The 15,264-nt window shown below is 41.5% G+C and overlaps 1 protein-coding gene across 3 annotated transcripts in view; it reads right to left on the bottom strand.

The window, feature by feature from the left end:
• Positions 1–15,264, bottom strand: part of LOC122798472 (flap endonuclease 1-like) — a 444,201-nt gene that overhangs the window by 203,556 nt on the left and 225,381 nt on the right. For all 3 annotated transcript variants that reach the window (XM_044067423.1, XM_044067425.1, XM_044067424.1), the window contains exon 6: positions 7,932–8,068. In XM_044067423.1, the coding sequence (XP_043923358.1) occupies positions 7,932–8,068 (137 nt within the window). The remainder of the gene's footprint in view (positions 1–7,931; positions 8,069–15,264) is intronic.

The raw sequence follows: 15,264 nt of genomic DNA, 5'->3' as shown, positions 1-15,264 counted from the left end.
CAGTGTTTCAACTAAATGTCTTCTAAATGCTCATAACTTACGGATGTTTAAAGTATTACATAATGAAGACTCTAGCTTGGCTGAGTCTTTCTGCAGTTTTTACTGAATGGTTTGTCTGTGTAACCTTTTTACCATTTGCAAGTCCGAAACATAGCATGACTACAGCTTGTGGGGTTTGGCTTTACTGGCCCAAATGTACTCACAAAGACTTAAAAAGTAACAAGAAAAAGCAGTAGACATTCGGAAGCCATGCATCTGAAACACTGACATGTCCTTAATAGCTCATTTACATATCGCCCATAGGCCACTACTACAAGAGATTTAAAGACATTAGCTTGGCTGAGTCTTTAGGGTGGATACGGTGGTGCAGTGGTTAGCGTTACCGCCTCACAGCAAGAGGTTCTCCGGTTCGAGTCTCGGCTGGGGTGCCTTCTGTGCGGAGTCTGCATGTCCTCCCTGTGGTCGCATGGGTTTCCTCCGGGTGCTCTGGTTTCCTCCCACATCCCAAAGACATGCAGTTGGTGGATTGGACACTCTAAATTGGCCCTAGGTGTGAGTGTGTGCATGTGTGTGCCTTCTGTGGAAGGTTGGGCGCCGGGCTGGCAACTCAACACCGTAAAACACCACTGCCAATCATGAGCGGACAGATGATCCGCTGTGGCGACCCCTAACCGGGAAAAGCCGAAAGAAAAAGAAGAAGAAGCTTGGCTGAGTCTTTCCTGCAGTTTTACTGAATGGTTTGTCTGTGTAACTGAAACTGAATATAAGTTAATCTCTCTTTGGTCCACATCTGTTTAGTCTATAAAATTTAGTCAGCTATACAGATGGTTGACAGGTGTGTGAGACTGCACAATTCTTGGGGTAGGGAAATATGCCCTTTCTCTGAGAATGTGCAATCTTAGAATTAGTATATATAATTATCAGCGGGTATAGGGAGTGCAAGGGGGCTTGCTTCCCTGCAAAAAGAAAAAAAAAAATGTTTTACTCTGTTTTTTAAATTTTGTTTTGTATGCACTACATAGTAGTGCGTTAAAGTTTGCAAAGTAGACCTTTTGTGGTTGATCTTGTGAACGTTAACATTTGGGTCAGACGTCCTTTTTCAGTACACCTACATATATATATATATATATATATATACATATATATATATATATATATATATATATGTATATATATGTATACATATGTGTATGTGTGTGTGTGTGTGTGTGTGCATAATGTATATCTATGTGTATCATGTATATATAATATACATATATATATATATATATATATATATATATATATGTGTGTGTGTATATATATATATATATATATATATATATATATATATATATAGTTACCTATCAGAAGCCTGAAACACTATAAGCCTGAAAATCAAAATCCTGAAACCAAAAGCCTGAAAATTCAAAATCCGAAAACCCAAAATCCTGAAACTCAAAATCCTGAAAACACAAATAATGCTAATATGTCACTATAAAGACACTAATATCTACCAACTGACCCTGACCCTAACCCTAACCCTAAGGTCCATCACTATCGCACACTCACCTGACCCGCGCCCTAACCCTAACTCACTTAAACCGCCCCTAACCCCAATATTTGTCACTATTGCATACATGCCTAACCTGCGCCCTAACCCTAACTCACTTAAATCGCCCCTAACCCTAACATAAAACCAACCACACACTTACCTGAACCCAACGCATGACCTAACACCACAGGGCTAACAATAGCAAAGCCACAATGACGTCAGTATGTCCATTTTGTGTTTTCAGGATTTTGAGTTTCGGGATTTTGGGTTTTCGGGATTTTGAATTTTCAGGCTTTTGGTTTCAGGATTTTGATTTTCAGGCTTATAGTGTTTCAGACTTCTGATAGGGAACGTATACACTTCATAACACTAAAAGCTCAAAACACTGAAACCAAAAAACTGAAACTTCAAAATCTTGAAAACTCAAAACACTGAAAACACATATCATACATATACTGAGTTTAAACAACATAAATCATAGCACTTTCCACCAAGTGTAAGCAGGGGGGCAAGGCCCCCTGCACCCCCCACACCCCCTGCTACTTATATATGTCAACTCCAAGATTGCACTTCAGTACACTAAGTGCAATCTTGGAGTATATATATATATATATATATATATATATATATATATATATATATATATATATATATAGGTTCATAGGTTCATGCTAGGCTATCTGCCCTGGGGCAATTATAAGCCTAGCCCAATTCTGTATGGCTTACGCCACCCCTTGATTTGAGTATACTGTGCCCTTTTTAAGGTTTAGTTTACTGTGCCTCTGTCTAATAGTGACACGGGAGTAATCCCTGGGACAAACCTACGATACCCCATCCACCTATCGAGATTCTTCTTGAAGAGATTCAGTGAGGTGCTCTGCCTCACATGAACTGGAATTCTATTCCAGAGCGAAGGGAGCCTCTGGGTTATGAACCTGTCCCTCCAGCAAGTTCTATTTATTTCTGTGCTGAGGTTCAAGTCCCTCGAGCGTGTGGTTCTAAGGGATTTAGATTTACTGAGGTGGAACATGTCCATTAATTCTGGATTTGACATAGCTTTGTATGTCAGGCATAGATCGCCTCGAAGTAGGCGGTATGCAACTGAGTAGAGCTGGAGTTTTTAACCGAGCAGCATATGGCATCTGTTTGAGACCCTTGATCCTCTTGGTGAGATACTTTTGGGGTCTTTCTAATTGCTGCAGGTGTCGGGTAAGGTACATCCCAAAAGGGGCATTGTATTCTATGATGGGCCTGATGAGGGATGAATAAAGGGGCATGATTACCTCTCTTGATCTAGATGTGAAACCCTTCGTGATGAGGTGGGCTATGTAGAAGGTCTTTCTAACCACTTTGGCAATGTGGTTTTCAAAGGAGAGATTGCTATCAACTTGGGTCCCCAGGTCCCTAATAACTTTCTCTGTACTTAATGGGTTTCCGCCTATGTGGAAATTTGTGGGCACATTGTTTTTGCCAAAGGGTATGACTATACATTTTTTGGCATTTAGCTTTAAACTATGGCGCTGGCACCAGTTATCTGTCTCTGTGAGACCTTTTTGAAGGATGTTTGTGTCAGTGGGAGAGTTGATTATGGCGACCAGTTTGCAGTCATCTGCGAACTTGGTGAGCCATAGTCCTCCCACGTTTGCCTGTACCTCGGAAAAGTATATACCGAACAAGAGTGGTCCCAGGACAGAACCCTGTGGGATGCCACTTGTGACCGGTTTCGAGTCTGACATGGCTCCAGCAACTCTCACTCTGTGGGTTCTGTCTTTGAGCCAGTTTGCGACCCATCTTGTGACATACGGGTTTATATTTAAGCTGGATAGCTTATCTATGATGCCCGAGTGGGGTATTGTGTCAAATGCCTTTGCAAGGTCCAGATAGGCTGTGTGGACTACCTTCCCTTCATCTATGGCTTTGGTGACTGTTTCGAAGAAGTCAACCAGGTTCAAAAGGCAGGATCTGCCCTTGACAAAGCCGAACTGGGTAGGATCTAGTGTCTGTAGGTCCCCAATGTCTTTGTTTATGAGCTCCATGATGATCCTCTCCATAGCCTTGCAGACTAAGCTAGTCAGGCTTATGGGGCGATAGTTTCCAGGGTCCGTAGAAGCTCCACCTTTGTGGAGTGGGACCACTATTGCTGTACGCCATTCTGTGGGCACATATCCTGTAGTGAGGCTGAGATTGTAAAGTTGTTTTATTTGAGGGATTAGTTCCTCTTGGAGTTCATGTAGGAAGCAACCTGGGACGCCATCTGGTCCCATGGAAGCAGTGTTTTTTGCTTTGGAGAGGGCAGCCTTCACCTGAGCATCAGAGATGTTTGGGAGGCAGCCCTCTGCCGGGATAGATACTTGCTCTTTTGGGGAGTTTGCACTGAACCTGTCTGCCAGGATATTGGCGATGTCTGTTGGTTCAGTGTATTTTTTGTCATTTAGAATCAACTCGGAACAAGTCTGGGAGTTGCATCTCAGGTTTCTAACATAACTGAAAAAAGCCTTATGATTGTCTTTGGTGTCCTGTGCAATTTTTCTCTCGAAGCTGGCCTTGGAGGATTTTAAGAGGGATTGTAATTTTCTGCTAGTACTGATCAGAGATGCCTTCCCTATTAGGGATTTTGCTCTATCATGTAGTAGCTTCCTCCTTCTGTTGTACAGTTTATTTATGGCAGGGGTCCACCAGACTGGATGCCTGCCTTTGGATGATTGGGTTTTGGTTTTGTTTGGGACAGCATGATCCATGCATTCCTGGAGATGTCCGTAGAATGCGTTTATATAGGATTCTGCAGTTTGGGCCATAGTTTCCACTGGCCCTGGGGCCTTGAAGGATTCCACTTTGGTTTTGAGAAGTGAGAAGTTTGCTTTTGAGAAGTTTTTCACTGTGGTTTTCTGGGCTTGGGGTGGGGTCGGGATGTGGACATCCAGTGAAATTAATTTATGGTCTGATCTTACCAATGAGGGATATAATTCTGGTGTGGAGCATAGAGTCCCCATGTTGGTAATGATCAGGTCTAGTATGTTGTCCCCTCTTGTGGGAGTGATGACTAGTTGTTCCATAGCATTTGAGTTTATAATTTCCAGGAACCTTTGGGCTAAGGTGCTGGGGCTTGAGTAGTGCTCCCAGTCAATGTTTGGGTAGTTGAAGTCGCCCAATATAATGGTGTTCGGAGAGATCTTCATGTTCTCCAATGTTTTCAGGAAAGCCGAGTGGGATTCCTGACTTTGAGAGAGTGGTCTGTATGATGCTATAAACTGAAAAGCAGTCTTGCCCACTGTTAGTTGCACATGGATGGTCTCCGATACTTCGTGCAATGCCACTAACCTGGAGGTGTGGATATCCTTGATAAATATGGAAACTCCCCCTCCTTTTGTGGTTCGGTCCGGGTTTTGGGGCCGAAAAGCATGATATGAGGTATAGCCTGGTAGTGCTGGGGTGCTCTCTGGAGCCTTGAACTAGGTTTCTGTCACTGCACAGATATCGATGTTCTCCATACTGAGGAGAGCTTCGAGTGCGTGCATCTTGAGGTTAAGACTTCTGGCGTTTAGCAGCATTACCCTTAGTTTCTTGTTCCTTGTGCTGTCTATGGGGTGGGTTTGACTTTTGAGCCTTGCCTAAAAAAGGCACTATGGGGGTGGCAAGAGCCTTTGCCAATATCCGAAAGCCCAGTGGTGACAGGTGCAAGCCATCCCTAGCGAAGCAACGTGGCTTGTCGAGCATGTCATCCCAGGCTGACAGACACTGGATCCCCTTTGAATGACACCAAAATTTTTGCCAATTGTTAAAATCGATAATTTTGTCTTTGTACTGTGGCATCATTCTAGGTGAGGGTAAGATGCTGCTCAAGGTCAGGGTCATACCAGCCTGGGCTACATGATCAGAGAGCTCCTCTATGTCTCTTTTCATGTAGTCCAGGGAGGTACGTCTCAGGTCATTCACACCAGCATGTACAATGACTGAGTCATATTTGTATTTGCTTTGGAGTGAGCTGAGTGCTTGCGTTATGTGGCGGATCCTAGCACCCGACAGGCAGCTCACCGTGACCTTCTCTTTATTCAGCCTGGTGAGCGGGACGTCAGTGTGTCTGACAATAGAGTCACCTATTACAAGAGTATCAGGTGTGTTATTCAGCCTTAAGGGCTGTGGCTGCTTGGCACACTGACTTTGTGGGTTATGTGTTGTGTGTGTTTTGTTTTGAGGTAGCGTTTGCTTGGATGTCTGCTTTGGAGGTCTCTGTTGCTTAGGTAGATTTTTATTTAGAGCCTCCGAGTATGTTTTTGTGTATTTATGTGTTTGGTTCGCTGATGTAGTGGGACTATGTGATACTGGAATTGTGTTGTGTGAGGTTACCTTCTCCTCCTGACTGGTTACACCAGTTTTGAGATGAGAGAGCTCAGCCTCCAGTTTATATAGATATATATATATATATATATATATATATATATATATATATAAACACACATACACACAAACATACAGATATATCAGATATTTATATATATAAACTATAGTTTTTTTTTTAATGTGAGAAATGGGCCGTTTCTTTACCCAAGGTGTGAGGGTGTGAGACAACAGAAAAACTGCATTATTTGCATTTTCTCTTTTAATAACAGACTTCAGTGTTCTCTAATTTTGTTGTCTGTGAAGACGAGCATTATTTCTGAGGGCTACTGTCATGCCATATAAAACCATTACCTTCCACCCTAATGACAGAAATAGATGCAAAGAAAGATATGAACAGTCATTTAACAATGTGGCATGAAAATTCCATCAGGTGTAGGGTAGGGGTTGTCACCAGCAAATCTCCTGTTATCTTCCCTTCACACTCGGGGTTGTCCCTAGAATGCTCCATCATAATAATACGTAATGGTACTTCAGCTTTTTTTTACTGTTCTTGAATGCTGCCTGCAGCCAGAGCATCTGAGCCAGAGAAACAGCACCGTTATTGCAGCTATACACTTGTTAATGTCAGAAAGCACTTTTTTTTGAGAATTCACGTTTCAACATTGCTTCTAAAGTTAAACACAGTGTGGTTATCAGAACAATGAAAGTGGATTGAACTCCCACATCACCTCCCCTACAGTCAGCAACTACTAGCTCATACTCTGATATACTACCCTGATAAGTATCCAGCACTAAAAGGCATGCTTGAACACTACCACCCTACCAAAGCTCTTTGCTCTAAAGACAAACTCCTCGTCTCAGTCACTAAAGCCCAAAATGCATTGGGAGCCACCTTATAGTCAAACTCTGTAGCTACCTCTGGAATTCTATCCCACATGCTTCCAGGCTTCTTAAAACCAAAAGTCATTGAAAACACATTTAAGAAAACATCTCTCACCATCCTGGCTCTGTTGCTGTACACATCCAGGATAAATATAACATCTCTGCTTTCTTCCTTCTCTTTTACTATACCTCTGCTCATCTCTACTGTTACCAACTATCACAATGTCTTTACCCACCCCCACCTTCTACATATGCCTTTTTTAACTCTTTTACAAGTCATTTCATTTATATCTCATAATTAAATCAACCTTTTGCTTTCCACCGTTTGTAAATAACATGGTACTCCGTATTGTGACATGTATCCTACTGCATAGTTAACTAACTATATTTATATAAAGTATTAGTGTAAGAAGCCTTACTACTCTTATTTATAGGTACTGTTTTATATATTTTGACATTGTAAATTTTACATCAATTGTGTTCTGCCTGACATTGTTGATATTGTATAACTTAAAAGATTTTGTTTTTACTGCATGTACTGGAGCTTTTCTCCCTGTGCCTCCACTGAAAAGGAACATTTATGCCAAGCCAGACATATCTGGTCAACAAATGTAAAATAAAACAAAACAAAATAAAATAAATAGGACAAAATATCTGCTGTCAGTGATTTAATTCCAACTGCATTCATTTAAAACATACCATAAATAGAATCACAGGTAAAATCAAAATATCTTTTACTACTTTAAACCAAACTAGCTCTTTGACTTCAACAGCCAGTAAGTCTGAACTTAATTTTGTTTTAAACAGTATTAAAATAAAGAGGTATTATAACCTGACCCAGGATTCTGTTTGTGATATGCTGTTATCAGAGCTCACTGATGAGAATTCATATAAGCCTTCAAAACCCTCTTAGGTAGGTGCTTTAGGTGGATAAAAATCCACATTTGGTTTACCCATTTGTTTACCATTCACCTGCCACCTGACAGAAGAGGCAAAGAAAGTGAACGCAGCAGACTTGTTCACCGCACTTTAAAACAGAGCACATATAAGGCAATACAGCAGTATGCAAATCCTAGAGTTATGTTAATATTGCTACTGTTACAAAAAGCTCTTTCGTAATATTTGGATAATAATAGGAAGTGCTTATTTCATTTTTATGTCCAGTATGATTTGTTACCCGTTTTTCTCAGCTCGCAGGTTTCTCAGCAATGAACTGCACCCAAATGGCAATGCGTCCATATCCTCCGTTGCAGCATAGCTTGCCTTTCCACATTTTACCAGGGCTGCACATGTGGCCTCAGCTTCACTTTTGGCCTGAAAAATAAAACACTTCACAGTTTCTATATCATATACTATCCCACTTTCTATTTTTTTCTATATTTCTCTTTCCCTTTTCCCTCTCTCTAGACTTAGCTTCATAAGATAAACTTGAAACAGTACTGTTCACGCTCAGGACTGCAGGCATTTTAAATATGCATGGCAATAATAACATATAATGCCAAGGAACACAAAGACCATGCCAGAAGCAAGTATAGGGTAAAACACAAAGTGCAGGCAGAAAACCATCGTGTGTAAATAGAGGGACTATTCCATACACGGTTGAAGGACATACATAACACACGACATATGCAGGTAATGCCAAATCATGATATATATAGCATTTATAAACATACTGTGTAGGGAAAGCAGTACCACGTGAGATACAACAATACTCATGATGTACATACTGTACAGGAACAAGATACTGCACATGGTGTGTGCACACAAATACTTTAAGTCATATAGCACATGCAGTGAGGAAGTCCACTAACAGCAAAGTAAGATTAAGTCAATATACTGTGTACAAACCTGGATACTGCAAGCAGTACATAGGTATTGGCAATGCTCACCATGTAAAGGCACGCAGCCCTGAAACATAAGCATCATATGCTATACAGAAACACTAGTGACATACACGGTACAAAGATGAACATGCTGAGCAATAACAGAAAATTCTTCAAGGAAACTGGTAAGTATGCTGTGTAGTTCAGTGAAGAGCATGCATAGTGTACACACACACACACACACACACACACACACACACACACACACACACACACACACATACAAACTGCCAGGTTACTTGTAATGTGCACAGTGTCGAGAGCTGAATAACATATCAGGTAAAATACCATACTGTATGTGCTTCAGAGACATTGGTAGTATACATTAATATAGGAGACAAACACAATGTACTGAGCAATAACACTAGTAACAAGAGTGCATGTTGCATGATCAACTGTGCAACTGATCAAAACACAAGGAACTGAACCATACTAACTGAAAGATGCACTAATGAAACAAACTCTGGAAATCCTGCACAAGCAGTCAAAACTCCTGATTACACATAAAACATCCAGCTGAGAAGTAATCTAAGTACTATCTGCAATTGCTTACATGTAGAGGAGGTTTTGCACACCACTTTAACACCACCCCTAACATCACACACATCTATTGTGAAACTCTTAACCAGTTACAGTAAATTCTCGCTGACAATGGCAGTCAGTAATTAAGCATCTGAAGAAGTAGTGCAGCCATCTGAAGTGATCCACTATTGTGTAATCAGCCACTAGAATGTAACCTGGTAATACAAACTGCACTGGGACAAAGATGTTTTAAACAGCACAAAAATACTATTAGAAAAACGTAAAACACATAGTTATCCATGTCATAAGTCGTACTTTAACACATAATACAGCAGCAGACACAAATGTACTTTTTAATGGGCAAGTATATATGCAGAATGCACTATAAAGGAATGTACACATATGGTATATGTTTCAGATCACTAACAATGCAGACTCTGCAAACACATTGACACAATTGATTGTTTCAATGTGGTGGCAACATATACTTTAATGGAACACAGACATTATAGGTGGTGCAAGGGCAGTGGTAACATATGCTGTGCACTGACAGAGATGTCATGTACTGTGTGAAGTAACTGATAAGACATGCTGTGCACTGACAGAGATGTCATGCACTGTGCAAAATGACTAGTAAGACATGCTGTGCACAGACAGAAATGTCATGCACTGTGCAAAACAACTAGTAACTGACACACACACACACACACACACACACACACACACACACACACACACACACACACACACACACACACACAGAGTGCACCAACATAGATGACATGCACTGTGCAAAACAATCAATAAAATATGCTGTGCACTGACAGAGATGCTATATAACTGGTAACACATACAGTGTACCAAAAGAGATGCTGAGTTGTACAACACATGCTGTGCAGAAGCGTGAACACTTATTTTGATAACCAGGTAGATCTGTGAATCACAACTGACCTTTGAAAGGCTTGGCCCAGGCCTTCTGAGTAACAGTGAAACACAATTCTTGATATTAAACACACCACAATAGTACATTAGCCAGAAGACTTAAAACACACTGTGTAAGGACAAAAATATCCATCCATCCTCAAATCCTTTTATCATATGTACAGAAATGACAGAGGGAGAAAAGCACTACATGGGCCATATTAATAACAGTACCGCATACCAAGCAAGAACCAGGGTACCATTCAAACAGAAGGGATGGTGGACAGATGGATACACATCGCATCTGTTGCTGGAATACTAATACTACACACTGTAAAGGGACAACGGTAACAGAGGTGTGTGTTGGCAGCATGGGGAAATACATTTGTCACCAGAATACTATTATTGCACATTGTGCAAAGACGGCAACACCATCCATGCTACAATGACAGTGAAAAAATACAAATCATGTATCAACACGGGCACTGAATGTGGTTTAGGGATGCTTGTAATAAATTTTTAATACCAGAGTTATACATACTATACATGTCTCAAAAGAGAATAATCTTGTCACACATAAATGACTCTACAGCTACACTTAGAAAACAAACTGCAGGTGATAAAACTCAGCAGTAACAATTTTCTTTGTCAGTCTTTGAAGTGTTTGAGTCACCATGCATTTTCATTACATATCAGTGCCTGCTTAAGCCAAACACTGTGCAAGGATAAGGTACAGAAATAGTAGTAATTCACACTGCATGGCAATCCATACTACACACGAGGCAAAGCTGCTGATATCACACATGAAGGGACATAAATTATATATATATATATATATATATATATATATATATATATATATATATATATATATGTATATGTATATATTGTACATGGGCACCCATAGCTGTATATGGACATTTGTAATACACAGTGTACAGTTAGACTGAAGATAATGTTTACCAATTTGGTTTGGTTGGCCCTTTGGTTGAAGTTTTGGTGAATTCTGAAATATTTTTGTGAGGTATGTCAGTTCTGCCTTATAATTTATTTAGTAGTTTTAACATTGTGTTAATTGAGATTCCATTAGTTATTTTTGTAGTTTATTGAATAACTATTGTGTTATTGTTTGGAGATGATTTAGGGTGTGTGCTGAACATATGTGTGCTGAACATAAAAGTGTTGTATCACCTATGTATTCTACAGCAGTTACTTTGTTTATTACTGTTGCCATGTCATAGATAAATTTGATAAATTAAAGTAGTCCTGTGTTGGACCCTTGATACTCTCCTTCTGTATTGTATTGGAAAGAAAATTAATTATCTTTACACTAGGCAGCTTCAGATCTCCGAGTGAGGTTAACTCATTTATAGGACTATAACCTATACCAAGTTTTCCAAATTTAATTAACAGCAGATGGTATGAAGAGTTCAAACACCAGGTTTAAAGTGTTTCTACTTCTATCTTTGCAAGTCTAATAGGCAGATGAAGGGAGTTGCTATTATATATTTGTTTCTTTGCTTACGTACTGCATTGAGAAATGCTTCCACTATCACCAGGACTGAAGCCATGCAGAGCTATTGGTATTTTTTTTTTCATTTGCCCAGGATTTCTTTGCAAATACATTTCCACATATCTTGGACAGGGGAAATAACATGGAGGTTGGCCTATAGTTTGAGAAGTCAAGTTTAGGTCCACCTTTGTGTACAGAAATTACACGTGACTTTTACAAGTCAGTTAACAAGTATTCTTACAGGATATACAACAGTCTCAGCTGCTATATCCAGGTATTCTTCTGTTCTGATGATTGGATGGGAGAAAAGAAATTCACCCCGGGGATCACGTAAGTCGCCCTACTAGACAGGGGTCCAGGGAAGTAAATAGTGTGGGAAGAAACAGCCAGGGGAATTGTTATGGCTAGGCTTGTATAGGCCCAAAGGCCGATAGCCTAGTACCAACCTATGAACCTATGCAAGCATGACATTCCCTGCAGCTGTTGCCTAGACAATGCACCCCTGTAAATTGACCCAGCAGCTAAGGCTATGGGAATGTATGTGGACAATGAGCTGTTATTCAATCACAGGTTCACAGATGCACAGGTGTGTATTAGGCTAATGATCATTGGTGCCTTTGTAAGCTTAACCAAGCATCCAAAATCTCTGACAAGTTCCAGTATCCTTGGTAAGTGTAAGCAGGTGCTTGGGAGATGAAACATTTACATGCAGGGGCCTGGGATATGAACTATTTACAGGCTACTTATGTCTGTTAGAGACATGGGTGCCAGACAGTACAGTTGTGTACACCTACCATAAATGTAGATGTTTGAGTGTATTCACTGTTGCAGTCATCACATTTGGGTTATCTGCCTGCAGGTAGCCCTCAGCTGGCCTGAATACCAGAGTCTTCAGATTTCTGCGTCAGATGCTATCGCTTCTTCCTTGACGTCAGGTCATCAGGGGTATAAAACATGCAGCCGATGGCATTACATCAGTTTTTCTTGCCCTAGATATCAGGTGCCCACACAATAGGAAGCAATTAATTGGTATGGTAATACACCTACCATAAATGTAGATGTTTGAGTGTATTCACTGTTGCAGTCATCACATTTGGGTTATCTGCCTGCAGGTAGCCCTCAGCTGGCCTGAATACCAGAGTCTTCGGATTTCTGCGTCAGATGCTGTCGCTTCTTCCTTGACGTCAGGTCATCAGGGGTATAAAACATGCAGCCGATGCCATTACATCAGTTTTTCTTGCCCCAGATATCAGGTGCCCACACAATAGGAAGCAATTAATTGGTATGGTAAAACCCCCATCAAAAAGCAAATACACAAGAAAAAATAACTATAACAACAAGAATGAGAGGTAGAACCAAGAGAAGTCAGGGGGCTGGAGGGAGGGTAACCAGGACTGCAACAGTGAATACACTCAAACATCTACATTTATAATAAGTGTACACAACTGTACTGTTGCAGTCATCACATTTCGGTTGGTACCCAAAGCTAAGGAATGGAGGAGGAAGTTAAAGAGCATTAGGGCCAGCTATTAATCCCTGCAAGACTACAGTGGCAAATCCAGCTCTGGATTTAGAAAAGATAGGCAAGTGGTAATGCTTGGTGAAGGTATGTACAGAGCTCCAGGTAGCAACTTCTACGATGTCCCTGGTAGGGACCCCTCTGAGAAATGCCGCAGAGGTAGATGCAGCCCTGGTGGAATGTGATCTTATCCCCTGTGGGGTAGGTTTTCCATGGTGCTTGTAGCAGAAATGAATGCAATGGACTATCCATTTGGAAATGGTTTCCTTTGAAATGGCCTTCCCCTCTACCCCTGCAGCATAGCTAACTAGCAGCTGTTAAGATTTTCTCTTAGGCTTAGTCCTGTCCAAATAGAATCTAAGTTGTCTGTGCACATCCAGAGAGTGCAGTATTCACTCCCCTTTGTTTTGTGGATTAGGGAAAAAAGTAGGCAAATGAATGGACGGATTGAGGGCCACAGAAGACACCACCTTGGGCATAAACGAAGGATTAGTTCTGAGGGAAACCCTGTCTGCATGGAAGATAATGAAAGGTTCCACTGTCATGAGGGCCTGTAATTCAGACATTCTTCTTGCTAAAGTGATGGCTAGAAGGAAGGCTGTTTTCCAAGAAAGGAATTTCAATTCTGCTGTAGCAGCTGGTTCAAAGGTGGGAAGAGTGAGCTTTTCCAGTACAAAGTTAAGGTCCCAGGCTGGAGTGGGAGCTCTCCTGGGGGGGGGTCTTAATTTTTTGGCCCCTCTAAGGAATTACTTTAACAAGGGGTGAGAGAAGAAGGGTGGCTTAGTATTATAATGTGCTGAAATGGCAGAGGCATGAATTTTAATTGACGAGAAGGATAGGCCCTTGGGGAGCATTTCTGTTAAATACTGTAGAATATGAGGTAAGCTGGGAACCCTGTGCCCATCCCTTGAGCCTGGCTCCAGGAACAGTATCTTTTCCACATTTCAGCATAGGATTTTCTAGTACTAGGCCTCCTTACCTCCAGAATGACATCCAGTACCTGCTTAGTGAGGGATGCTAGGGGAGAGCTCAAGGAATTAGCCAGGCTGCAAGGTTTAGGGTTTGAAGCTGAGGGTGCAGAATCTGGCCCACCCGCTGGGACAGCAGGGAAGGGGTCTGAGGCAGGTGCCATGGCTGTAGCAGTGTCATAGTGTGCAAGAGGGGGTACCAATGTCGGCGTGACCAGTCTGGTGCAATCAGTATTGTCCTTGGCTTGTCCTGTTTGATCTTTAGTAGAACCTTCGACAGGAGAGGCAGAGGGGGAAAGGCATAAACCGAGAGGCTTTCCTACGTAAAGGACAGGGCATCCACTTTCCAAGCTTGACTGTGGGGAGTTCTTGTGCAGAATTTGTTCAATTGGTAATTCTGAAGGGAGGCAAACAGTTTTACCTCTGGAGTCCCCCATTTGTTCCTCAAGAGGTTGAATATTTTGGGTTCTAGTTTCCATTCGTGTGGGTCCATGAGATTTCTGCTTAAGTCATCTGCCAGTGAATTTAGCTTGCCTGGTAGGAATTGTGCTTGTAGGTGTACTTGGTAGCTCAAGGCTGTGTCCCACAGAGCCAGGGCTAGTCTGCAGAGAGGGTACGAGTGGGTTCACCCCTGCTTGCTTATGTACCACATAACTGTGGTGTTGTCCGTCTTTACCAGTAGTTGTCCTGGAAGAATATGATCTTTGAAGGCTGTCAAAGCATTCTGTACAGCTAACATTTCTTTTTGATTGATATGCAGGTGCATTTGTCTCTGGTTCCATTTGCCCTGAATGCACTGCCCTGCCATGTAAGCCCCCCATGCATAGTTTGATGCATCTGTTGTTAGGGTTTGGGTGGCAGAGGTAGAGTGACAGGGAGTCCTTTGCTGTGGAAGCAAGCCTCTGCCCACCAGAGGAACTCTGTCTTTATACAAGGAATAATAGAAATCATTGTTTCCAGGTCCTGAGAATGTTGACACCATAGGCTTTTTAGATACAATTGGAGTTTCCTCATATGTAGTCTTGCATATGGAATTAGTAGAATGCAAGAGGCCATGAACCCCCAGAGCTTGCAGTATTTTCCTTGCAGGTAGCTGGGGTTTTGTGGCCAATAGTTTGAAGTAGGTTGCCAAATAAACTTGTTTCTCCGGAGTGACGAATGCCATCTGGGAAACTGTGTTCAAG

This window comes from Protopterus annectens, chromosome 3.part1, assembly GCF_019279795.1.
Source record: "Protopterus annectens isolate FY-2018-M chromosome 3.part1, PAN1.0, whole genome shotgun sequence".
NCBI lineage: Eukaryota > Metazoa > Chordata > Ceratodontiformes > Protopteridae > Protopterus > Protopterus annectens.
The sequence above is the reverse complement of the archived record's forward strand: the minus strand, read 5'-3'. Positions and strand labels throughout refer to the sequence as shown.